General features: G+C 39.5%; 1 protein-coding gene across 2 annotated transcripts in view; it reads right to left on the bottom strand.

Annotated features, from left to right (window-relative positions):
* Positions 1 to 27,773, bottom strand: part of NLK (nemo like kinase) — a 109,517-nt gene that overhangs the window by 2,093 nt on the left and 79,651 nt on the right. The window contains exons 4-10 of one of the 2 annotated variants that reach the window (XM_019493447.2): positions 24,694 to 24,800; positions 22,619 to 22,704; positions 21,510 to 21,719; positions 18,583 to 18,684; positions 5,187 to 5,273; positions 3,443 to 3,641; positions 441 to 540 (exon numbers count right to left, since the gene is read on the bottom strand). In XM_019493447.2, coding sequence (XP_019348992.1) covers positions 443 to 540; positions 3,443 to 3,641; positions 5,187 to 5,273; positions 18,583 to 18,684; positions 21,510 to 21,719; positions 22,619 to 22,704; positions 24,694 to 24,800 — 889 coding nt within the window. In that variant the 3' untranslated portion in view covers positions 441 to 442. The remainder of the gene's footprint in view (positions 1 to 440; positions 541 to 3,442; positions 3,642 to 5,186; positions 5,274 to 18,582; positions 18,685 to 21,509; positions 21,720 to 22,618; positions 22,705 to 24,693; positions 24,801 to 27,773) is intronic. The other variant, XM_006276455.4, reaches the window with a different exon arrangement.

Here is a 27,773-nt window from a genome sequence, read left to right as displayed (position 1 = left end):
AGAAGCAAAACCAAACAAAAAAAAGGCTAGGCTGGTAAACAAGTATACACCACTAAAAACAATACTATTTTATTAAATATATTTGTCATCCTTACTTTTTCATCTTCTTTATGTCGTCCCATTTATCACTTTATTTATGCTTTTGCAATGCAACTACAGCATTAGAATTTCTCGCCCTTAATTTTTACATGACAATTCTTCCACCTTTAGCTTTTTGCCCAAAGATGTTAGTTGAACTTTCTATATAATTTACTTAATTTCAGCTTCGCCTAAGTAAAACTACTTGTAAAGTTTAACGATAAATATATTTAAATTTCTCTTTGTGGAAGTCAGCTCTAAAGTTTCCCCACTCCCATCAATTCAAAATCAAAAAACATTTCAGATGTACAATGAATGCTGTACAACTAAGAAGTGTGAATTAATCAGATGTGATTACATACAGTTACCTAATAAAGCTCTTAAAAGCAGCAGACTGAGGGTTGATGCAGAGAGGTACTCTGTTTCCTTTCTGCTGTTCCAAAATGAACTGATGAATAATTTCTGTACAGGAGAAAATTCCTATCGTTAGATTAGCACTTTTGTTTCAAACCAAGAAACAATATAGAACTGAAGTCAAATGTGGTTTTCTTCGGTGAAAATACATGCAGTAAGACCAATTGGGGCAGAAAGGGGGGGGAGAAATAACGCACTCAATTTTTTCACCACCATTCTGATGCAAACTGCTAACCACCACCAATGCCCAGGGAACTTCCACTTAAACACTGAAATAAAACAAGTAAAAATACAGTACTAATCCCTACTAGAACACTAATTGATGAAAGCAGACTATGGAAATAACTTTAAAGAAGGAAGGGTTTCATGTTTTGAAGACTCTCAACGTTAAATGGAGTTGCAGGCCTGGAGAACACAAGCCTAATACCCATTATTTATTAGTGGTATATAAAAGATGAAGGCAAAACCAGATTGGCTGATAAGCCCAGTTTGGTGCATCAATGAACAGCTCCCGAATTCATGAACCCCACCCTTCCATCTGGCAAAGTGAAAAATTCTGGACAAACCACATATTTGCTGCATGCCAGTGCATCACCTTAATGCAAAGGAAAAAATAGGGACATGCAGGGATGAAAAAACAGGCTCCACTTAATAACGTGAAACTTAAGAAAAGGGCAATGTGCAGGAACCTATGCTGTTGGCAGTCATCCCTAATGGAAGGTTTCAGGAGAACTCACTAAGCACGGTCAAGAGCCTGTTTTCTTCAGTACCTAATGGGGAAGTGGTACCACTAGAGGGTAATGGTGACGCACTGTCTTTGATGTGAATAAGTAGAGGAATGATTGATTCCTAGACGTAACTGGACCATTCAATCTAGCAGCATGTTGAGGCTCTCTCCCCCTCCCTTGGGTGTGATGGCTTGGAATAGAAGGTTTTGATATTTCCTATTCTAGGCCATAATGGGAGTTTGTGTGTATGCACTATGCATAAGTGTGTGACATGGCTATTGTTGTATAGAAGTGACATATAAAATGTGTAGCTACTTTAAGAAAAAAAGCAAACAGTTATTTGCCAGATGCTGCTGACAGCATTATGATTGATTCTGGATAGGTATCTTTCCTCACATTGCATATCTGCAGCAGTTTGTGACCGGAGATGCATCATCTTATGCGGAGGCTTTTTAAGGTACAGTAAAGAGTCTAAAATAGGTACAGAAGCCCCAATTTGGAGCTAGTAGGCCAGTAAGCAAAAGTCTGTAGCAGCAAGCCACAACAGCTAAACACATTAGGAAAAAAAAATATTTTTGCAGAGGTGTTAAGTGGTTGTAGCGAAACGCAGAGCCCATTGTGGCATTCCTTTTATTCTTGAGCAGGCTGTCATTATTTCACTAGAAGCAGTACACAGCGCCTTACTTCTAGAGACCTGCAGCTTCTGCTTCTTTCCTTTTAGCATTGACCTGGGTAAAAGGCTGATTAAGGTGAAGAAAAATCTTTAATGGAAAAATCAGTTTTTGAAACCAACCCAGACAGTGTATCCTATTAGAAGTAGACCTTCCAGTGTCTGAGCATTAAAATGTAATTTAATTAAATGAAATTAAAAATAGACAAAGTGAGCTACTATGTCTGTCATAAGATACTTTAAAAAATCTAAATTAAAAATTTACTTGATTTTTGCCTATTTTGCCATTCCAGTTTTCTCATCTAACAAGAGCTATACCTGCTGTCCAAAAACAAATTCAATTCATTTTCAATGAGTGCAAAAAGTTCCCTCTAGCTTCATTTTTGGCTGTGCAGTTAATGACAGTAAATAAAGCAGAAGGATGTACATCACTGAGAAGTGCTGGCAAAGAATGGGGGAAGTGGAAAATGACTGGATTAAAAAAACCGCTGTGAACACGCAAAAGCAAAAAACCTGGAGAATTTTGGATCTGTGTATCCAATGGAGAAGATAACTCAAGATGTGATGACAGCTGTACAGCTACTTTTTTAAAAAGAGGAATTCTCTTTTTCCTGGATTGCTTCTGTACCATTTGCTATTCAGAAAGTCAAGGGAAAAAATAACATTCCTTCTATCTCAGAATTTGTATTTTATTCTACCTATACTTTGTCTTAAAAATGTACTGATAATATCACTAGCAAAACTAAATCCCTCCCCATATTCCTGTCCTTTTCTGTCTTGGTTCTATGTCCCAAGGCAACGATGTAGTACCTGGATCCAATTTCAAAGAAACAAAGTCTATTTTCGGTTTGTTTGTTATGATGGGATCCGACCTCAAGTCTCTAGTGCTGCAGAGCTACTAGTAGCACTTAGTAACCTTCTGCACCAATAGTTCCTTCTTTCAGGCATCAAAATTGATTTTCCTCATCATGGCATGTCAAAACCCAGAGCGTGTCCTTTGTACCACTGCCAGATCCATGGAGTGGCACCAGCAACAGAGCTTATGACAGCAGCTGCTTTAAAGGCATCTGACATGGACAAATCAATATGAACAGACCATGACAGAATAAAAACAGACAGAATTAAGTGGGAGGACCACAGAAGTATCCACTTTCTACTTTTTGACCATGTCAACTCTCCAGAGCATAGTCATGAAGACGTACAATCTTTCCTTTATGCTAGCGGTGGAGTTTTCATACAGACTTCCCAGCTAATATACAGTCTTTCCCCTGCACAGGTCTCCAATATGGAACGTTGGCTTCAGAGAAGAATATTAATGAGGATAAAAATCAAGAGACTCGGATACGCCAACAATTGGGTGGTATCATGTCCATCAGAACAGTAAGAAAGACTGATCTGATAAGGGCACTTCTAGTGAACAGAAACCAACACCTCTAAAGAATAAAGGTTTCTGCTTCATTGCATACAGCAGCATTCCTTGATTCCAACTATCTGCTCTCCAAGATGGAGCAGGAAGATACGCATCCAAATGTGAAGAGTGCACGATACCCACCTTTCACCTGCCGAACAGAACTGAGGTTCTTTTCAAAAGTGTCATCAAATTTGGGATTAGTGATGGGTTCAAAGTCACTGGTATAAACTCTTCCAGTAGAGGTGGAAAAACAACATTTACACATACAAGTGTGATATCGCAATCGCCCCTCGTCAAGATATGGGTGAGCTAAGGCATCCTTAGCAGATATTCTTTTGGACTGAAATATAAAATGAAGAAGCAGAGTTAGTGTGTTTTTAAAACATACTTGAAATATTTACTTTCTGTTCATATCTAGAAATGCCCTCCCAAAATTTTTCTTCTAATGCTGTCTAAATCCCATAATGCCTTAAAAGAAAATGCTTTATACTTTTGTCTAATTATGCCACTAGGGGGAGCATCTGGCTTAAAAACAAAAAGCAACATAAAAAAACCAAACAAAAACGAAACAATCACCTTTCTATATAGAATCCGACATGAAAATAATGCTGCAACAACTTCTCCTGAAACAGGTTTCACTGCGATTACTTTTTATATCTAAACTTTGTATAATGAGTGGTACAACAATCAAAATATTACCATTAGAGATACTGGACAAAGCTAATACTTTTGTACTGATACAGCAAAACATTTGAATACATGTTTAAGTTCAAACCTTATCCAGAAAATCACTTGGGTACATATCTCAAGTTAAATGTAATCTTAAATCTCACTGAAATGAACTGGATTTAAGGCTATGAGAGTCCCTAAATAGCAATTTGCACTTTTAAATTTTACAAAGTTTTGGGTGAAGGAAATATAGTGAAATAGCTAGTGTTTTCTAGAGGTTACAGCAGTGATTTGAGTCAGAAAATCTACAATCAATTCCCAACTCATTTTGACTGATTTTTGTCTGACAAAGCAAGTCTCAGATCCCCACTTTGTATAAAATGAATGGCAAACATCATCACCTACTTCTGTAAAATGTTTTGCAACCTTTTGTTGAAAGCTGCTGTGATAAATGCAAAGTATAATTAAATCCTCACATTAGGGATGAGTAAAGTCACAAAAGTAGAAAAGTCACTTGCCCCTAATCCCAGAGCAAAATTACCAGCAATGCTAGAAACACAACTGCAGAGGCCCAGCTAGCAGGCCACTCTTCTAGCTATGCTGCCTCTTCTGTTTTAGTACTGGTTCTTCAAAAGCCTTTATGCTATTTTTTGCTGAAAGGAAGAAAATCTTTCTGACTTGCTTCGCAGAGTAAAAAAAAACTTGCAGAGTAACTCTAAAAGCTGAGGTCCACAGCAGCAAAGGATTTAATCCCAATTTGAAAAACAGGTGCATGCTGAAATAATCCCTCATTTGATAGTGTGTACATACAAAAGGAAATGTCACGTTACACAGTTCATTTACAGCAGCAACTAGAAATGAATCGAAGAATCTAATGCTTTACTATCAAAAGCTATCAGACAAAAACAGTACAATTCACATATAATCCTGGGTGCCTCAGTTTCTTGCTTTCAAAAAAAACACTGTCTTTAAAAATTGAGAAGACTATTTTGGGGAGGAGTTGGGGGGGGCAGGAGAGAAGGAGAGAGATTTTAATTATTTAGTGTTTGCCTGACATAGGATCATTCTTCTCTCCTTTTCAGAACAGAAGGCCATAAAATGGTGGCAAAGAAAAGAAGTTTTAAAAGAGCCCTTTATCCATAATCTTTAACCCATTTAAAAGAACTGCTACATTTAAAACAATACTGTATTTAAAAGGCAGAATAAAAATACTTACTGGATCAAAGACCAACATCCTACAAAGGAGATGAACTGCTTCATGTGTAGCTTGGCTGGAAAGTGTATATAGGACAGGAAGGGATGGCTGTAAAGAGATTGGGAGAAAAAGAATATCAATGGTAGTCATGCATGATCACTGTTAAATAATATAAAATAGTACACATTACATCAATTGCTAAGAATATAAATTGTACTGAAAGGGAGATGCATCATCTCTGAACCTCAAACAAGAATATCATCGTTGCTGCTAAGCTTTATGCCTCTGAATGAACAGTAAACTTTCCTTCCTAAAGACTTTAGACATGGGGTCTTGCAGCTTGCACCGAGTCCCATGCTGCTATGGCTAGACTGCTATTGGTAACAGAGCTAACTAGTTTAAAACCTCACTTGGATGCGTCTATACTACAATGCAATATAGACATACCCTCACTTGCAGTACTCCTTTCCCAGCCTCCCTAACATGTACATTTAATTCAGTTGTAGTCATTTGCAAGTTAACAATTACCAGTTACCACCAGCTAGCATGCCCCAGGATCAGAGGTACTGCCTTATACTTTGCGTTCCATAGATCTTGGGCTCTGGAAATGCCATTTTGTACCGGCTATTAGCTAAATGGTAGTTCTTGGTGGACCAGCACTGCAATAGTTGCTGAAAGGTTTATTACAGTAACAGCAGCCGTATTACTGATAAGTTTTGTAATGCTCTAAAGCAGTGGTTTCAAACTGGGCTGAGGAACCCTGGGGTTCTGCGATGGTCATCAGGGGTTGCACAGAGAGGTCGGGGGAGCAGCAGAGCGGGATGGGCGGTAGTTTGTCATCACTGCCAGGCCCGGTCACCTGGCTCTGCGTCAGTATTTAGGATAAGGATAGGACTTCTGTGAGTTTAGGAAATTTGAAAACCATTGTTCTAAAATATTTCCTTCCTGCTTTCCCTATATACTGTACTTTATAGGTCACACAGAAATTATATAATGCACACACATCATTGACTAAAAGGGACAGTAGTTTAAGATCCATGGTTCATTTTCTATACATTAATCTTAAAACAAAATGAAGGCAGAGGAATTCTTCATTCCCACTAGCCACATTTTTAGTCATTCTTATGATGTTGAGTGAAATTGTATGTGCATATAAACACTTCTTCCTTAAAAACCTGAAAACACAGCTGTATTTAAGAAAGAAGTATAAAGAACTTAGTGTAGGTAGTCCCTTTTGACTGTGAAAAATCACCCTGGATTATAATACAAATCCTAAAACCCATATTTAGAAATAAACACTAGCAGAATAGTACCCGTATAGTACTAGAGCCACAATATGCTTCTCAAGACACAAATATTCAGCCATCATGTCTTGCTGTCTCATGGATTTGTTTCAGGAAAAGTTCTGAATTATGTGGAAGTCTAGTTCAACTTTTCTTACAACTATTGTCAAGGAAACATGCAGTTATTTAAAATTCACCAAAAGGGTTTTGTTTTCATTTTCAACTTTAAAATTAATATTAAGAATATATATGATGTTAGACAAAATACAAAAGCAAGTTTCTTAAAACCAGTCAGGCTAAAATTCCTGCCAAATATATTCACACTGGGCATGTCTACATGAGACACTTTACTGAGCAGTAGAGCAAATTACACATGCAGACCCTTACTGCACAATAATCTGCTCTACTCAGCAGCTAGTTTGCTATCTGCAAATGCAAGTAGTAAATGAACTGCCATGTAATTACTGCGCAGTAAGGCACATCTAGACGGCTGACCAGGGGCTCTTTCCAAGCCCCCTGCCACTAGAGCCTGCCCCAGCAGCGGGCAGCTCCCAGGAGTAGGGAGCCTTCTCCCAGCCTCCGCCATAAGACAGCTGTCTCTTGGCCCCGTGCTCCCTGCCAGCCCCCCTGGCTGCTACAGGGGGCTGGTGCAGGGTCAGAGGGGGCAGGAGCAACAAATCTGCTCCCAAATGGGCACACATGTGGATGCCTGCCCAGGGTGGATTTACTCCAGAGTAAATGGCTCTGGAGTAAACCCATCCAGCAGCACTTGCACATGTAGACACTCCCATTTTAACTTATTTCAGAAATGTAGGAAAGTCTTCTTTTAAACCACACATTTTAAACCCAATTTTGTCTTGTTTTTCTTCACTGTTAGCATTTATCTACTAACTTATCTTAGGCCTTTGTTATACCTTTGTACTGTAAGGTGTCAGATGAGTCTCATAACCCACATTAACCCACTGTCATACTCTTCAGCTTGCACAGATAAAAGAAAACAGCTTACTTGTCAAGCATGACAAACAAGAGCTGCTGATAAAAGCTACATGTGCATTTCAAATACTCTCAGTAAGCTTCAAATGCCTGTATTTTTCCCAACAAGCAGGTTCAACTTTCCATCTCCACATTTTAATGCAAAGTACAAAGGTTTGAGGAGCTGGCATATCAACTACACATTGCGTGGTTGGACTGGAGAGCTAGATTTTTATTTGTTTACTAACTTTGAGGCCAGCACTCTTCATTATTTTAATTATTTTTCATTTGGCCTTTGTAATTCACAGCTTCACTCAGATTGGCTGACTGTGTTGCAAACTGGAAACAAACAGTGAAATTTTCAAGTTTTACTCTGACTATTGCAATTACGCCTACTTCAGACAGATTTTTTATGAGCTGATCTGGACTTTTCTACGTATGCTTGACTATTCAATGGGGCCATAACCTCCTGGTTCTTCCAATAAATTTACCAAATAAAGAATTTATACACCATTTTTTAATCTATCATCTGGTTATCTACTGTAACATTATGTACTGTGCATACAAAACTATGTTAAAAGTACGTTTAAGTTTGCAAAGGGCTAAAGAGTTAGAAAATGCCAGGATTTAAATGGTCTTGGACCATCTTAGTCCCCTGCCCCTCCTTATGCGTATGCATTGCTAGACAGTTTTTTCTTTACACAACCACATATCATTTCTTCCACAGGATTCCTACCCCCTCACTGCACAGGACAGACTATGCTCAATTAATGAGCAGCTTTCCAATATTATGTCTTATCCTCATTACTTAATCTGTGGCGACAGGCCGTAGTTACTGCACACTATTCAAACCTTGTTCTGAAGACAGAATTATTCATATCCTCCTGGGCTTTTTTATGGCACTCACCACTACACAGTATCCAAGTGCTTCACAAATTCCTTTTTCATCACAACATCCCTGTGTGGTAGGGTAGTGCTATTATTGACAGTTTGCAGAAATTAGGCACAAAAAGAATAAGATCAAGCACATCACTAATTTCGAGTGCTTTAGGCTTGACTTTTCAGATTACTTAGCACTGCACACACACCCCCACACTCGTGAATGCAGGCACAGCTCCTACTGATTTCAGTTGCAGCTGTGAGTGCTCAGCAAGTCTTCAAATAAGTCCCTAGGCTTTCAAGTTGGACCCCAGGAAAATGACAAACACGTAACTAATAACCATCTGTGAAAAGGGTGGTTTAAGCGACTTGCTTAGCAACACAAGCAAGGAACTCCGAGCACGATGCTGAGGTCATTTCAAGTTGCTCGGGACTATGCGTGAGCTGTGTGCACTGCCTAATTTGTGAATTTGGGTGCACAACAAGCAGGTGCAAATGGGCGGGCTAATGTCTCAGCACTGCTTCCAAGCTAGTTCTGGAGGCTGGACAGATACACCCTTCGAGCACTTTGGAGTAAGGCCCATGCTTTCATCCGTGTTCTAGGGACTGTACATTTGTTTGCTTGTTATTCCAGTAAATTACAAAGGCCCCTGGCAAACTTTACACTTAAGGCGTTATTAACCAGTTAATCATGTCTTTAGCAGTAACCTGGCCACACTTCCATGCAATTAATGGTACAATACAATAAGAAACAAGCCACAGAGTTATTACACAAAATATGTACACCCACTTTGTGACTGGTTCCCATAGCTCCTTAAACTGAACATCTGGCAGGGGCCTTAGGGACTGGCATGCATGTAATTCTACAACTGCTCCGGTTTTGATCCCATATAGTTGCACGCAAGGATCAGAAGCAGTGAGGTAGCCTTAGCTGGCTTTTCCCTTAACAATTAAATAATACCCCATTTTTATACCGTGCTTTTCATCAGAATATCTCAAAGAACCTTGCAAAGGAGATCAGGCTCATTAGTTTCACTTTACAGATAAAGATAAATGCTGTAGGTCACCAGCAGAGCCATCAATAAAACCCAAAGCTCCCAGAGCCCAATAATGCTCTAGCCGCTACACTATACTGTCTCGCATTTAAGTCAAATCCTTTGAGTTATCTTGCTACAATCCCGTTCACTTTAAGGAACAGAATTTAACGATGATTCATTTCACAGATTCACTTAATAGTTCCCCCTTCCCCCGCCCCAAATTATAAAATTCAAGACGCCTATTGTTTTACACCATCTTATTCACCGATACCTGGCACTTAAGTATTTCTAGCAGGGATTATATCTTTTTTGCTTGTACCTTAACATAACAAGCACAATTTGAAGTACTGCAAAAACAAGCACCGGCAATTATTTTGCGGTTAAGATATTTGAATGCTACACGTAACACACATTTTTGCAGTAGCCCGGCCAGGACACAAAGATCATGTTCCAAAACTATATTAGAAAATTCCCTCCTAAAGACTATCTAACAAAAATGTCCATGGAATAAATTCATGGATATAATGCACTTCCACGGTTCTTCTGCAGTCAATAAACTGTTGAGTGTTCTCTCCAGTTTACAACACTGGAACCGCTTGAAAGAACCGCTGCTTTCATTTACTGTGTAATGATCTATTGTAGAAGTTCTTCAAGTCATTAATCTCAATATTAGTGACAACCAAACCTACATTGTAGGCATTAGTGCAGACTTTGAGAGCATATTTTTCTAAAGGCTTTTCAATTAATTTTATGCATTTATTTTGAATAACCGTATGCCATCGTAGGTTGGTTAATGCTATTGTTTGCTACACTCTCCATTTTTCTGACCTCAATAACTGGCAAACCATGAATTATTTTGTTTTGTAACCATTCCTTTTAAAATGTTCACTGTTTACCTGACACACTGGAACGGGCTCCCAATAAACTCTTTTTCCAGTCCTTTCATTTAGACAGCCATAACACTTTGTTCAAAAAAAAAAAAAAAAAATCAAAAAAAAAATCAAACTTTAAAACTTTTCTGTTTTAATGCATGTTGTTCCTAATCCCAGACTATTTAATCAGAAAGAGATTTTTTAAAACATTTTCATTTCCTACCTCAATTCATAATATTTTTGATTCACAGAAAACCAGCTTCAATTCTCTTCTGCCATAATGTTCCTAAAACAGTATCAATAATTTAGCTAAGGAAGTGCCTGAAGGTGAAGGAAGGCCCTCACTTGGATTCAGATCTATTCAAGACCTAATTTCCACGCTCCCCACTATTAGGAATTAATACAGTTCTTATAAGATGGCTGAAGAGTAACTCCCATCACATGTAGCAAATTTTACTTTTTAAGATGAAGGTATTGAAAGGAAGTATCTTAATTCTTCAATGGTAAAAACAGAACTGACCCCTTTATGCAAATCCAGACCCCTGCATTTTCTTTAGAACAATGCACAGCCTAAAATTCCTGCTATGGAGTTTGCTATTCTCCAATTCCACACACGCTCATTTTCCTCCCTTTCTAAAAAAAAATACCTGTACATCTGTTTGCTTCCCCAGCAAATTCGAAAAGCATCCTCATTACAGGAGGCCTAGTGAGTGCAGGTGTTGGGAAGAGCCATAAGGACAGGAAGAGTTATACAGAGTGCTCCATTAATGTGTATGATTAATTGCTATTGAGATGGGGGAGGAATATACTATTCTGCTGACTGAGATGACTAAAATGCTCTGCCTAGGATATAACTAAGCAATTGAGAGGTAACTACTGTATTTACGGGACAATAGTAGCTGACAGGGTCAGACTCCATAGTCTGTCTGCAACATTTACAGGACTGCATTAGAACTGCAACAACTTTTAAACTGATGCACCGTTGCAATTGTCATGCTTGAGAGGAGAGTCACAATCTTTTCTTCTTCAGCAAACACAAAGATGCGTGTGCACAGGCTGAATGTCGCAGCACCATAACTTTCTGTAAAAGGTGAACATTTAGTGTCATATCAAATGCACACAAATTATTCTAAACCTACACAAAAATGTAACTATGTTCATCAAGGGACTGATTCTAGGTTCTGTACTTCCCAGACCAGAAGTCATTAGATCAAATAAAGCTTAAGCTCCTGGTGTTGAAGTGTTCCCCTATTGTATTTGGTGGTCTCAATTCATTCGCTAGTGAACAGGTATCCAATCCACAAAGAAACATCTACCACCACAACCAGTATCACATTTCATCTATTCATTGGGACAAAACTCCCCAAAAAACTAGATCCGTGTTCCTTCCTTACACAAGGGAACTGTACTACCTCAAAATGAATTGTACGCCCTCCTCTCCACCCCACAAAGACATTTCTCTCTCCACAACTGCAGGTACAATTTATTCTCCTCCCTCACATTGGGTCTGATTATCTCCGCTTGATGCTCTGCAATCAGTGCACTGCTAGGTGCCAGGAAAAGCCATGACCAGATATACTGTGCTAGGAGTTTCAAAGGCAGAAATAGTTTGGTGATACTGAACTGCCCCAACATTTTGGTCACAGAGTCAAAACTCACCCAACCTAAGTAAAAGAATAAGTTGTAACCATCACTGAAACCCTTTTTCCTTACTAGAAAGCCCAAGGACCAGCTGTGAAAAGAAAATGATATCCTCAATTTTCCAAGTACTCCTAGAAGTAGGGGCAGAACCGAGGCATGTTGCTGACAATGAGTGTCGTAGGGAAGCTTCAAATACTGCCGTCAATATTTGGTGCACAAACAAGGGACTTTTGAGAATGCTGTCAGTCAGATACTTCTGGTTAGCAACCAAGTCTTTGAACATTTTTAAATGGAAAAAGATGATTAGTGTTAGTGCAATCTGTGGCTTTTCCAGACTAAAAGAATCACAGAAGTTTACCATGTTTTAAAACTAAATGCTGACCCATTAATGTGTATTATTGCATTGAGCATCTAAGTCTTTCCCCATTAAATACTTCTATTCCTCAACTTTACTGTTTAAAAATCATATATGTTACGAAGTAATTGCTAACTTCCAAGAACAGTTTACTTATTTTCCTGTCCTAGTAAGACTAATCAAGATATGGGTAACATTGAGATATTTATTATTAGCTTAAAAAAAACGAACACACCAACATTCGCAAGTTCAAACTTAAACCTGAAATTGTAAACTAATAGCTAAAATCATAACCTTTTCAGAACCTTACCAGATGCAATAAACCCCCAGCCCCCTTTCCCCTGCTCAAGTTGCCAAAGATCACATCTGCTCAAGAGGGCTTAGTTTTGAGAACTTCTCATAAAAAAACCTGTTGTTTTATTAACACTTAAGTAATTGCTTATTCCCTTGAAAGGGCTTTGTGGGGGGTTGGGGGTAGGGAGCTAAGTTTTCTTCAAAAAGTTAACTAACCTAGCATCTAATAATTTTAGACTTGAATTCTGAGGACTGAAATTCATCCATTTTACAATGTCTAAACCGATAGTGAAGAAAAATTAATTCTAGCCTCTTTCACAAGTTTCATGATAAAACCACATGCATTTTGAGCACTCATTTCTGCAGCTTTTTTTTTTTCAAGCTGGTTTCTAAAAATTCGCAAGGGTTGTTTTGTAACAGCTTTTTTTTTGGCTAGACATGGAGCACCACTTGAAGGAGAAATTTAATTAAAACCATCTTAAAATTACACTGCTTGCTAATTTATGCAAAGGTATTACTTTCATGATACACTGGTGTTAACAGACGTGTAAAACGGCAAATACAGTGTTCAATATGGAGTTTGATGGATCTGACTTCACAGTCTATCTTAGAAAACACGTTAACTCACCAAATGTGAGCACAGACAATTTTACAAGAGCAAACTGTAGCAACATATAGCCATATATTTAAGATGGGGGGTAAAACTTAGGATCACAGCTCAAATTTCACCTTGCTCTCTGAAATGGATGGCGCCACATAAAAGTGTCAAAATATGACTGTCACTAGGCATGAAATTTGATGCACAAAATAGTCCACTGAAGACACTGAGAGGATTCAAACCAGGATATTAATGTGTAAATCATCATTTACATTATTCAGATATGAAGTAATTTGGCTATTTAGGAATTTCAATTGTGCATGTGACCTTAATAATTAGAGCACAGTATTTGTTGGCTATGGCATGACATTTCTCAAATTCAGGCCTCTTACCAATACTTGAATAACAATGCATCTGTGACAAAAGTCATTGGCTAGCAGAGTATTCAAAATGTACCCTTATATTTAACCCACTACTATACATTATATATGGGAAGCAAGCATTAGAAAGATGCTTCATAAACTTAGAAAACACACGTAAATCTCTGTCTAGTGTGTTGCTCTAAAACTAAGTTTCTGCTGTGATATAGAAAACTACTATTCACTATTTTAACTATCTGCTACCCAAAACTAGACAAAAGTAGCATCAACCTGTAATACAACATGCCAAGAGAACTTCAGATCCTACAGTGGTCATATAACATTTTATTTAGCTCCCATTACTGTCTGGACTTATTGATCTAGTCCAATACTATCTTTTAAGAAGACAAACTTCCTTAATGCACAAGTGTCTCCTGGACCATATTTTTCCCCTCTTAAAAATGGGTTTTGCTGCATATAACTTTCTAGGTACCTCTGGTCTCAAATTATGTTTCTAGTTAAACACATACCTCTGAAGAAAGGCAACTCCTATTATAACAGTCTGAAGTGATCATGAGCACCAAAACGGCCCCACAGTATGCCAATCTTTTTATAAGCCACCTGGAAGAACTCAAGGACTGCACCATCAAACCCTTGCTATACTTAGGATATATCGATGATATCTTCATCATTTGGACTGAAAACCTGCAATCTCTGATTGAGTTCCATCAGAAATTCAACAATCATCACTCCTCCATCCGACTATCTCTTGAATACTCCAGCACCAACATCGTATTTTTAGATACGATGATCAGTATCCAGAATGGGAAAATACAGACCATGTTATACAGGAAACCCATACACCACCATACATATTTGCACAGAACCAGCAATCACCCTAAACACACCAAGAAAGCTGTAATATACAGCCAAGCCCTCTGATACCACTGAATTTGCACTGAGAACACCCAGGGTTGCCACCTCACAAATCTCAAAAGGGCTTTCACTCAACAAGGACACTCCTCCGGAGAGATAGACTGCACATATGAAAGACCCACCCAGATACCATGCAAAGAATTGCTGCAGTATAGAAGGAAAACCCCTATGAATCGCATACCATTGGTTATGACGTGTCACCCCTCCCTCAAACAACTGCAACCCATACTAGAAGATGACCCAGTTCTTAAAAAGATCTTCCCTGAACCACCCATCCTAGCCTTTAAACAAGCACCGAACCTCGCTAACTTCATCACCAGAAGCAAACTTCCTACGGCCCAAAACACACCAAATCGATCCAGATCGTGCCATGACAAGAAACGTCAAACGTGCCAACACATCTACACTTCCCCTACAATGACTACACCCCACAACAGAACCATCAGCATTCCTGGATCTTACAGCTGCACCTCTAGAAAATTAATTTATCTCATCCAGTACACCAAATGCGTTGATGGTAAATATGTAGGAGAGACCAAACAACAACTAGGCACCAGAATGAGCGCACAACAGAAATTCATTAAAGACAAGAATACCCAATGACCTGTGAGGGCACATTTCTCACAAGACAACCACTCCCTCTCCAATCTCTCAGTTCCAATCCTTAAAGGGAATTTACAAAACACTTTCTATAGACAAGCCTACGAACTTCACTTCATCAACCTCCTGGATACAAAAAATCATGGACTAAATAGAGACGTTGGATTTATGACACATTATAACCTGCCTAACATCTGACTCCCCAGGTACCTCTCCACTATTTACCAGCTACATTCATTTCCCTTCCCACCCCCACCACCCCCAGCCTCTGTCACCCACTGACTCCTCAATTTACATCTTCACTGACTGCCTGTCTTGCATGCATATCAGCCTCTGGCTTCTTTACTATTCATTCCATCCAGGAAGAGCACACACCAACTGCAGATGCTTTCTCAGCCTGACGAAGGGTATTTATACCCAAAAGCTTGCAAAGAAGAATTTTTACAATTATTTGACTTAGTCTAATAAAAGATATTGGATTTACCCAAAGAACCTTGTCTGCCTGAAGTGACAAACCTAGACTCATAAACAGGGACCCTGGCTTTCTCCCATTTAAAATAAATCCCCAATTTTAGGTTAAAAAAAGTAACCCTAAATCCACATTTTTCCATGATTAAAATGAAACACCACTACTACACACACACACACGATATTTCATTTAAATCATGGAAAAAATTGGATTTGGGGTTACTTTTTTTTGTTTTTAACTGAAATTGGGGATTTTTTTAAGTCAGAGAAAACGAGGATCCCTACTCATAAGGAACTCATCTTCCTCATTCTTTAAAATGCCAGAGATACCTGAAATTCCTTAAGCTAATTAAGACTCTGATGCTGCAAAGTATTACATATGCTTGACTTGATTCTTGTACAAACCATGTCACAAGCTCAACAAAAATTACAGAAGACAATCTGTCACTTGTTTATAGGGTGTGTATAATACACTCTCAGAGTATTCTCTTTTGGTTTTAGAAACAGGGCATTTTGGTTTTTAAAGCACTTGAGGACGGTCCTTGTTTTTTTACAGCTTTTTTTTGTTTGTTGGTTTTTGGAAGGAATATTGGCAACATGTGAAACAAGTGTCTTTGTGTTTTGCTTACAGGTAACTTCACGAGACTCTGTACAAACAAAGCTATACTGGGTGCTGTCAAGCATTTTAGGAATGTATAGATCACTTACCGTATTTTTGCGCATATAGCCCACCCACGGGTTTAAGCCACACCCACATATAACCCACAGAAAATTGTATTTTTGTAAATTAATCCATGTATATGCTGCACCCATGTATTTCCCACGGCAGTGTATACACGGAGAGGCAGCGCAGCCTGGCCTGCCCTGGCCCCCGCAGCTGTGGCAGCACAGCCTGGCCTGCCCGGGGCCAGCGGTAGTTCTTGTTAAAATGTTATACAATCTTATGACTCCTGTCTTTATGCCCATTATACAGCTGGCAAAACATAGATATTAAGTAGCCTGTCCAAGGACAGTATTAGCATTGAGATAAGAGCTTGGCAGATATTCATATAAATGAAACATCACACAACTACAGAGAAGCATTCTGGCATAGAAGTGAACGTAGTAAGCACTGTAAGACTGCTAGAAATGGACATTGCTGGATGTCTCATTTGTGCTGCCATAAAAAATTTTATGACATCACCAATTGTGAGCAAACAGATGCTGTTACCCTTTTTCATGCCACATCAGAAAGAAAATCGGTAGCACAAAGGGTAGCAATAGACTCAGACATTTGCCTCAATGAAGCATCAATTAGCTCTGTGGCAGCAGAGTACGGGCAGCACTCTCCAGTCACCCCAGGCAGGTGCTCTGGATGCTTGAGGGCCCCTCAAGCACCTGCCCAGCTTTCCATGCTTACAAAGAGGCACCCCAGGGAATCTCGGGGTGCCTCTCTGTAAGTGGGGAAGTCAAAGTTCCCTGCATAGGCAGACTTGCTCCTGCAATTGTGGGGGATGGATCTGGCTGAACAGGGAAAGCAGGGCTTTCCCCACTCATCCAAGTAGAGATTATATTGCCCCTTGTCCTCCACCACCAAGGGCAGGACAAGGCAGTCACGCATTTCGCCCACTGAAGCAGATAAACTGTGCTGCGACAAATTGCAGCACAACTGATCTGCTTAATTTGGCAATGTCTATTTCCAGCCTAATATACCTTTTTAAATAAAACTGTTTGTCTGTTTCTAATGCTGAGCATATATTTGCACATATGGTGAATCACAGGAAGTTATCCATGAGAAAAGCCTTCCTGTTTCAAACACTGTCAGAATAAATATACTGAGTGACATATCACCTCCTAAAATGCTTTAAGACTCAATGACTTATTTTAAAAGAAATGGAAAAAATCCAGCTGACAGTGCTTCAATGGTAAATACAATTAAAATGTTACACAACCATGTAAAGGCAAGTTGGTCTACCGACCATGGTTAGGTGGTGGGAATGCCCAATTTATCATTATGTACATACAGCATTAATTTCTGCAGTGGCTTTCATCGTGGCAGGCAGTTTTTACTTCAGTAAAACTACAAGGAAAAGGAAAAAGCAGATACAAATGTGCATGCAGGAATTCTTTCCGATGCTTGACGTGTGGCACTTAAGTGCTTGATTTCTTTTTTATCATCTGTCGATCAACTGCAGGAATATTCTGATTCCAGTGAACCAGGTAACATAGGTGAAAAAGATGCATTTATTTTGTCTCCTGTCAACACAGAGAGCTATAGAGAAGTTTCTGAACTACATTATGAATTTTAACTGATTTTTTTTTTTTTATGCATCCTTCAAAGTGACCATCACTTTGCTGCTTCATCTTAAAACTGAATATCTCTGATCATGCCCATCAGGAAAGATGAATTTATAAGGTCCTACAAGTGCATTTTACAAATAAATTACCATATTTACTTGAATGCAAGACAAGGTTTTTTCACCCAATTAGCATGGGGGGGAGGGAAGGGAAGGGAAGGTCCTTCACTAAACACACTGTCTATCATTAAACTGCTGCCAAATGCAGCATGTGCTCAGCAATGAAAACCAGCTATGAAGTTGATTAAAAGCAGCCAACACTGAGCAGGACTATAAAACACATGGCCCATGTTGGGCAAATACACTGATGAGAATCTACCATAAGGATGGGTTAGTGCAGGCCATCTGAATAAGGTATACAGTACTGCCTGTTGCATGCAGTCCCTCTTAGTGCCAACTCTTTTTCTTGGAGTGAAATGCTCAAAATTATCATCAAATTGTTTGTAAATGTAGAGATAATAAGAGCTACAGAAACAGATGGGATGAGGTGTTTATTGCTCACTTCTTGAACAGAAGTAATGTTTTAGTCTTTCCCTATTAACACTGTAGACACCTTTTTTTATCTTAATAAGGTAATTCCACAAAGATTAAAGTTAATGCTTTCATTGTACAGAAAGTGCAAAATAATGGCTTAATATCTTGTAGGTATATCTGGCTTTTTTGTTGGCCTGACTATTGCCAAGATGGCAAGTTTTCTGTTCAGAGGAAATATTGTAAATTTATGGACACTGATGAAATTACAGCATTGAACAGGGGAGCAGACCTGCAGATTAGTATGAACTCATACCTGTTTATGAGGACCCCTGAGTATATGTGCCTTGGCGCCTTCACAAGCCGTCCTCATTGCTTCCAGTGATGGTGTTCCCAGAAGATCTGTGATCAAATCCAACTGTAGATATATAACACACATATATACTTATCAGTGGATTCTGAGGTTAGAACAACAGATGCTTAAAGATCAACTCAAGAAGCTGTCAAACCTAAGTTTTACTTTTACTAAAGTATGTAGGTGATACTAACATAGACTTTTAGTGCACTGCAATGCAAACGTTTTTAAATGGAATAAAAAAAGCAAACATCAGCTGGGGGTGTCTGATCACAGCGCTCTTTCCTGCCCAGGGAAGGGGATCAGACTCGATGACATACTGAGGTCCCTTCTGACCCTAATATCTATGAATCAGGTGTTCATTACACCAGGTTTGGAAGCATTTCACATGGGTTTATTGACATGCTTCGAAGTAACTTTAAAAGCTTAGCTTGCTGTTTTATACCATTTGGACAACATCATTTAAGAAACGATATGCATACTGCAGAATGTTTGTTCTTGTTTGAGTCAACACTACACTTCAATGCACTACAAAGAGCAAAAGATAAAATGGGCCATATGTAAATGAGTATAAAATATTTTGGTGCCTACAATAAAACAAAGGGAACCGTTTCCAAGAAGAACTTTGTACAAAACACTTGTACAAATCCCTGTTTAAAGTCTTAAAAGGTCATAGGTAAACAAGCAGGCATGGAAGGAAAATTTAAAGGAAACCATCAAAAATATGAAAAGTGTCTTTACCATACCTTGTTTTACATCATTTTATTTTATATTCAAAATCATTACATGTACATCACTGGATATTTAGGCTACGAGTGTTAAATTTATGCAGTCTTTCCTAAATGAATTCTTCTTGGACTTGCTGTCTTTACATCCAGAATTATTTAATCTCATCTGTACTATTACTCTTGTAAAGAAAAGGTGTTACTCTTATATCCCTAAGTCTGTGCACATATGCTCACATGTATAGCAAAAGTCACAGATAAATGCCAAAGAGAAATTCTTGGAAGGCAGTGATGAGCTTAACGCCCAAGTTCCAGGAGTTCCCCTATGACCACTATGCACTTGAGCTAATGGAGTAACTGCAAAGCTTTCCCTTGAGCGTAAACCTGTTCTCATTACAGACTGGTATGTATAAAGCCAACTCACTTGGATGCTGAACACAAAACAAGTGTGCTGATTCCTTACACAAAGAATCTGTTGATCTTTAAAGATCCCAAATGTCCTGCAAAGGTTCCAGTCTACAAAAAAGTGTCTCTTTGCACACATACCACTTTTGCTAGGTAGTAGGCATGTACTCCACTGATACCCTGCCCTCTTATACAGTATCCTAATGTATAACCTTTGAGTATGGATATTGTGTGAAAAGGTGGAAATCAAGCAAGTGCATACAAATGCAAACAGCAAATGAGACAGGAAAAAAGCTAAACCCTGAGCTTTTTAAACATGGAAAGTATAAAGGAAAAACCTTACCCCAGCCAGAAGTTTGGATAAGTAATCTAATCAACACTAGCAACATGGAACTGATTAGTCAGTCTCGGCTGGTGTAAAGTGATTTAATTTCACTTGCTTCAATAGAGCTATGCCCCAATAGAGGATCTGGGCCCAAGTCAACAGAGGTATTTCCCATAACATAACACACATCAATAATCTTCCCTTTTTAACTAGGCTTAATAGCTCAGCATATGGATAAGTAGCAATTTTTTTTAGATTGCTGTTTTGAATTCCTGCAAGATACGCAGGGAATGACGGTTCACTAACAGTGCAGTGTCCAATCTGAAATCATTTGACAGTTCCTAAAAACAGGTGTTCACATTACAGAAGCCAACACTGCAATTAGAAGCCTCCCATGCTGTTACCTGGCAACTTGAAAGGACTGAGAAATTCCCCAAAAATAAAGATTGGTAATAAACTGCATGAAGATACTAAGATATGTGAGAAATGGCCTTTTTTTCTTGATTGTTTTCAAGCTGATGCAACATACCATCTTTTAAAAAGATGAGGGCTAACTGCTTGGTAAATTTTGATATCATTCTGCTTTATTATCTCTGCGGAGCATAGACTTGCATTACAAGTTCAAGTCCAATCAGTTTTGAACAGACACTAAACCTTAGCTACTATATCCAATCTACTCAATTTCATAAAACCAACTTCCCAGAAAAGAAACGTTCTACATGTAACACATTTTTCTTATACCATGCCATTATAAATACTTAGCACTTGTAGGGAGCTCTTACCACTGAAGGGTTTTATATGGCTTTTCAAAAATACTTAAAAGTAGCAAAACAGACCAAACCTACTGGTATTCTAGAAATAAATGAGGAGCTTCTCTGTTCTATAAACTTGGAACCAAAATTAATGAGTATTAAAACCATACGTATGCAAGATCAGGAGAGATCAAAGGTTACTTACTGGTTTCCTGACATTCCTCTACCCTTGAATCTGTAGTATTAAAATTGTCATTAAATCTATCTGGACATTATGTTTACATTAACGGCAGCCCCTCTGTGATGTCAGAATGAAATCCTGTTTTCAGAAGCAACGGTTTATTTTTATGATTCCAAATTTATACCCCGCTCCTGCATGGTGTGGTTAATATGTTCCTCCCAGGGGAATACTACAGTGGCAATATACTAGGTGTATTAGTCAGGACAGAGAAGTTAAGACAAAATATTGTTATATATTATTTTAAAATATCGTTTGAAACTTTAAAACCTTGAGAGCTACATGAAAACGGCATGTGCTTAAACTGTACAAGGACAAAAGACATTTCCCAATTAGGATTAGTACTTTTAATTCAAGCAATGTTACACAGATGTGAATTAAATTTCAAAAAAAATATACAGTGTACTATCCTGAAGACTCTTCAAATGAGAAATTAGTTATACCTGCTGAATTGGACTCTGTGCCTGAAACAGTATTCTTCGTCCAAGTAGTTCTGCAAAAATGCAGCCTACAGACCAGATGTCAATAGCATTGCTGTAGTGACGGCTGCCCATCAGGATTTCTGGAGCTCGATAATACTGAGTGACAACTTCCTGAGTCATGTGGCGAGATTCATCTAATTCTTCCACCCTGGCCAATCCAAAATCACAAATCTAAATTGAGAAGGTAAACAAAAAAATTAAAATAACCAAAACATTTAATGCACTTCACATAGGTATTCCTTTGGTAATGAAATATAAAATCCCAAACCAGTATTATATCTTTTTTAAAAAAAAACCTATATTACTGCAACTGAATGGCTGCAGATTTTATTTAAAAAAAAAGGTTTGGGGAAGCAAGTATGCTTTAGTCCCAAAAAATACTAAGCCTCTACAATTTCTACAATTATTTGAATGTTATTTAAAATGACAATGCAATTTTTTAGCCAGTATTATACTTTAAGCTAAACTATTACAACTTCCTAAAACATTTTGCCCTTAAAATAAATAAATAAATAAAATACTGACAACCTGCTAGGCTCAAAATGATTCATTCCAATTGACATTTCCTTTTATGATGGTGCTGCTCAAAGACGTTAGCAGCGAGATTTGGCCTTTCCTCTCACTACAGTGGGCTTCTGTTGATTTCATGTCCCTCCCAGAAAAAAGAAAAAATTATTGGCCAAGATTTCTAAAATTAGACTCCTAAAGACAGAAATTAAAAAAATAAAAATAAACAAAACTTAGTTTAAAGACTGCAGGATGACATGTTAAATTCATCCAAATGCTCAGAAGTATAAAAATGTGTTGTTGTTAATGGGACAGTCTCTAGGACCCAGTTTGCATTGCTTTCAAAACTGAAGTGTGGAGCAGCTCTTTTTAAAGATAATTGGGGGGGAAAAAATCTTGTTTAAAATTTAAATTTTTTGGAAAGGTAGGACGTGGTTTTTCTGTTGAAATACCTTAATGAGGAAAGGAACCAATCTCGCTTTTAGACAAAGAAACAATCTTGACTATGACCTCTGCTCTATATAATAAACTAGGTGCAAGTATTAAATAAATGTAAGTACCACCTTAAGAACACAGTTGCTGTTCACAAGTAGGTTCCCTGGTTTAATGTCTCGATGTAAAATGCCAGCAGAATGTAGATATTTCAGACCTGAAATATTAAACAAAGTTCAAAGTAAAATATATTCACTCCTAAAACCTAAAGGCAAGGGCATGTTTTCTTGGAGGACTTCTTGGAGGACCTTAAGCTGTTCAGCCTTCACAAGAGAAGGTCATCTATAAACTTACTAGTGGGGAGAAGGTCATCTATAAACTTACTAGCGGGGACCAGCAGGGAATGGAAGAGACCTTATTCCCCCGAGTACCACCCAGAGTAACAAGGAATAACGACCATAAGTTGTTAGGGAGTAGGCTCAGACTAGACAGTAGGAGGCACTACACCACAGTCAGGGTGGCTAGGATCTGGAACCAACTTCCAAGGAAAGTAGTGCTGGCTCTTACCTTGGGGGTCTTTAATGATTACCTAGCTGGGGTCATTTGAGCCCAGTTTTCTCTCCTGCCCAGGGCAGGGGGTTGGACTAGAAGATCTGCAAGGTCCCTTCTGACCCTACACCTATGAATCTATAAATGCACATCTGCTCACCTTTAGATGCTGCCAGTGGCACTAATGTTTTCAGCTCACCAGTACTGGATCGCTGCAATGTCTTGGAGGGATACAGGTCAGACAGCAATTATCTAATCACTATTCTCTAAATATTTTGCTCCCTGATTATGCAAATGTGTTTTGTGGCATTCTATTACATACTGATTTTTTCTCAATTGCATATAAATAACTTCTACAACAATGAAATTCAGGTTTAAGAAAATTAAGAGTTGTGTTCAGGAAATTAGTAGCCAGAGGCAATGCAACATGTAAAGCAGATCTGAGTTCAGTTTATTCTGTAGCTCATAGAAATGCACATTATTTTCTTTTAGACTATAAACTAACAAGCCAGTGGACAGATACTGATACTGGGAATATATAAAATAAAGATCCAAATGATGGTTCATTGTTCGGTCTTCTCAGTTATTAATGCACAAGATTCAAAACAAGAACAAGGCAACGTACAACATTTGGGCATGGTCATTAACGGCCTTTCCAACTCTCAGTGGGCTGGGAGGGAAGAGGATATACTCTTCCTCTTGGAAAGTCCCTAAAGTTGCTTCTCTTGAGGTCTTTTGGCCCCTGCAGCTAAGATCTTGGTTTGTTTTCAAGAAAAATAAAAATATACAGTAAGTCTCTCATTAAACCATCAGTGAAGGATTATGCCAGCATGAAGTTGTCTAGATATAGGAACTACAGCAGTAGACAGTCTGGCCTATGAAAAAGTGTACCCACCTCACTGAGGATTTTCTGGGGCAAATAAACTACCCACATGGTAGCAAGGGGATATGAAGAGGTTAAAGGCCAAGTGGCTGGGCAGATGAAATACAAATTTAAGCTACTCCCTGTAGAGACTCCATGATGGTGGAAATAAAAAGGTTTAACACTTAGTCTAAAGACACTCACAGAAGAGGCACAAAAACCATCTGCCCCTCCGAAGGGGAAGTCTCTTCAATAGTACAACAGGACTGAGTAGTGCCACTTTTTCTTTTTTAAGCAATTTAAATCCCTGGCACAGGTTCATTTAATGACGCAATGTGGCCCAATCCCCAGTCCCAACAACTGCACCTACTGACAGGTCACAGGGCCGTGGCAGGAAGCATAATTGTGGCATTGGGGATCAGAACACAATTGTGCCGTAAGTAAATGCCACTTGGAGACTTAGAGCTGTTTAGGGACAGTCCCGGGTCCTGTTCACCTGGGGCTGTCAGGACACATGATCACTTTCCATTAGAGAAACCGTTAAAGTTAACATACAAACACCCCAAGCACTTTATACATATAGTAGTCTAGCAGCAGAACCAAGGGTTTCTTGAACACCTGTCATTCTTTCACAAACAACAGGGTATCTTACTCCACACATTACTGAGGACTTGGACAGTCTCGGGGATAAAAGTTTTGAAATAAGAAGGAAATAATAATAATAATAATCATCATCATCATAGTTAGAGCACCAAGTTCAATATTTGATCAGCAGGCTTAAAAAAGAAAAATTACCTCTTAAAATCTGGTAAAGAAAAACTTTGACGTGATCCGAGCTGAGTGGCTGAGGAGAGACGATAATCTTATGGAGGTCACTCTGCATCAATTCGGTGACAACATATCTTCAAGTTATTAGTTAAGGCAAGTACAGGAAGTCCAGCATATAATCCCCTTGAAACTGTTATTCAAACTCAGAAGAATTTAAGCTCTCAAAGATGTAGAGCAAAAAATAAGAACGCTTCATGATATAATGGAGGTCAAATCTTCAGACTTTCACAAGAACAAATGTAGCAATTCAGTTGCAGGAGAAAAAGATTACTGAACAAAGCTGCATTTATAATAGTGTGCATATATTACAAAGTTATTTCCAAGCCAAAATAGGACTCGAGAAACAAGATAATATGCCTTGTGTTAATTTAATCATACTTTATTTAAAATTTAAAATTTTGAGTTTAAATCCTCATTAAGTCACAAGTTACAAGCGATTCTAGGGGCATCATCCTACTCTCTAGTAGATATTTCTCCATATCACATACCAGACAAGCCAGCAGGGATCAAGACAACTGGAAAATTGTGCCAAAACAGGCCCTAACAGGAGTGTCTGTAGGTCAATGCAGTGCTTCTATATGAAGCATGTACACTGCCTGCCTGCATTATATCCCGCTTCACCAGGTATTATCAAAGATTTTATTTTCTCAAGCACCAAATACACACACACACGCACAAAATCCTGGATGAAAAAATTGTTTTGGTGTTGTCACACGATAAACAGCAGCTCCATAGAGGAAAAGATAGAAGCCACTGCTTGGTAGCTAACAGCTACAGGTGTAAGACCAGGTTATCAATTCAGCTGTAGTCGAGTATTTCAAAGCACTGTAAACACTTGCTGTCACTGGTGTGGAGACGCTATGTCAGTGTTTCCTAACCTTTTCCAGCCCAAGGCACACATATTAATAAAAATTTTCTGCGGCACACCTGTTAAGGCGTTCCCCATCCTCATACCTATTGTAGCCCATTGCCATGGCAAAATTGCATGGCACACCTGCTCACTTCTGACAGCACACTTTTGAGCCACGGCACACTGGTTGGGAAGCACTGCACTAGGTAAGAGGGGCACCATGCTTGCTCAAACATCAAGCTACAATCATCAAGAAATGAAGATATACAGAAAAGCTAAAAACAAGTTCATCCACCAAAAACACACCACGCAGTTTCCTAAATTTCGTGGTTCACAATGAAAAAGAGTAAGGCTATAAGTAGTAAGGGAAGGTCCGCAGGTGATGCAAACAACTGCTAGCCAGGGGTTTGTATCTGCCTCGTTTACTGACAAACGATTTTTTACTGCTGTCAACAATGAAGGACCTACCAGTCACAGAAGAGCAAGCTGTTTCATATTCAGCCTCTTGTATCAACCAAACTGCCAGCTAAAGTTTTGATTTAGGATCTTTATTGTGGATGAATGTCTGCAAAGATGCACAATCTGAAGTCGAGGAAGCACATCTTGATTTTCAAGAAAAGACTGAACCATCAAATGTTGACAGTTTTGAAAATCTTTCTTGTCTTTCTTACAAGCTTGATAAGAAAATAAACGACATACCATGAGCACGGAGCTGTTTTCAGAAGGAGGGCAGAATCTGAACCAGAAGGGAAGATGTTCTGTGGTTCTGCTAGGACGTAGGTAACTCGACATACTCCTAGCTGGAGCTGGGCAGTCAATTCTGTGTCCTTTATCTTAAACTAATGAATGGATCCTGTAGGTAACACGAATGCCACCACAACCAAAATCAGGCTGTGCTAGATATTACACATCGTACATGCTATGGAGACCCAACCTTTTGGAGCCACTTCAAAAGAGAGGGGAGGAGGGGACACACCTCTTGCTCCAAACCTCATAACAGCTGTTACGTGCAGACAGGTGAGAAACAATACAAATGTAGGAAAAAAGCTTCAATTTTAGGCTTCATCTAGGGCAGTGCCTTCCCAAACATCTCAGCATGACCCCATTTATGACCCCATTTCCTCAGCATGGCCCCTCACTCCCAATCCGCAGCCCCCCGCTCGCCCCAGGCCAAGGCCCGCACCCCCCCTCAGCAGAGCCTGAGCCCCAGCTGCTGCCTGCAGGAAGCAGCAGTTGCTGAGGCCAGAGCATGGAGCCCAGCTCCCCGCGCACCACCTATGTCCCCTCACCTGCAAGCGGCACGGCCAGACCAGAGCCCGTGGGGGTTGGGGGAGGATGTGGGCTGCCTGCTGTAGGCTTGGAGGCTCCCTGCCCTGCTGCCCTTCCCTTGGGCCTCTGCAGCCCAGCAGGCAGGACCTGGCACAGGAAACAGTGTTGCACCACAACCCCATCTGCTGATGCTGCGACCCCATTTGTCCCCATAGTTTGGGAACCATTGATCTGAGAGTAAAGTTGCAGTTGCACACTCCTGGCTTACCCACACAACTGTCACAGTAACCTGCTGTGCATTTGTGATCAGCAGCTCCCCTTTTGAAACCTTCCCCTTCTGCAAGTATACCAGATGTAGCATACCCGCAGGCAGCAGAAGCCGACCTTTGTGGCAAGCGTGCCATCAACGAGCCCTGCATTCTCCGAACGCCACTCCGATCCCCTTCCCCTGCCCAGCCTGCTGTTCTACGTTGCTTCCTGCCTGATCTGCCACTCTGCTTCCTGTTCCCTTCCTTGTGCTCTCTGCCCAATTTGCTACTTTGCTTTCTGCTCCCTCCCTGATCCGCCGTGTGCCCCACACACAGGCTGCTGGCACCACTTGGCACCTGAACTGCAGGTTGGCCGCCCCTGTCCTAAAAGACACTCATGCCTCAACACTTAAAATGTTAAAAAGACAAGACTGAGACAGAGGTTAAGTGCAGGAAGTGCCATTCTGCTTGCTCCACTAGCCCACCAGACACACTGATCAGTGTAACACGATCCTGCCTTGCTCCTATGGTTGGGCAGAGGCAGGGCAGAGCTTCCCCTACTGTGACAAAGACTCCCAGCTGGTGAAATCCTGGCACCCCTCATAGTCGGAGCCTGCGACAGGTGCTCTCCCCACCCTTGACCTGCCCTAGCTATGCTACTGATGAGAAGCATAATATTC

The sequence above is a fragment of the Alligator mississippiensis genome, chromosome 14 (genome assembly GCF_030867095.1).
Source record: "Alligator mississippiensis isolate rAllMis1 chromosome 14, rAllMis1, whole genome shotgun sequence".
Taxonomy (NCBI): Eukaryota; Metazoa; Chordata; order Crocodylia; family Alligatoridae; genus Alligator; species Alligator mississippiensis.
This window is presented reverse-complemented; position numbering and strand designations above follow the sequence as displayed.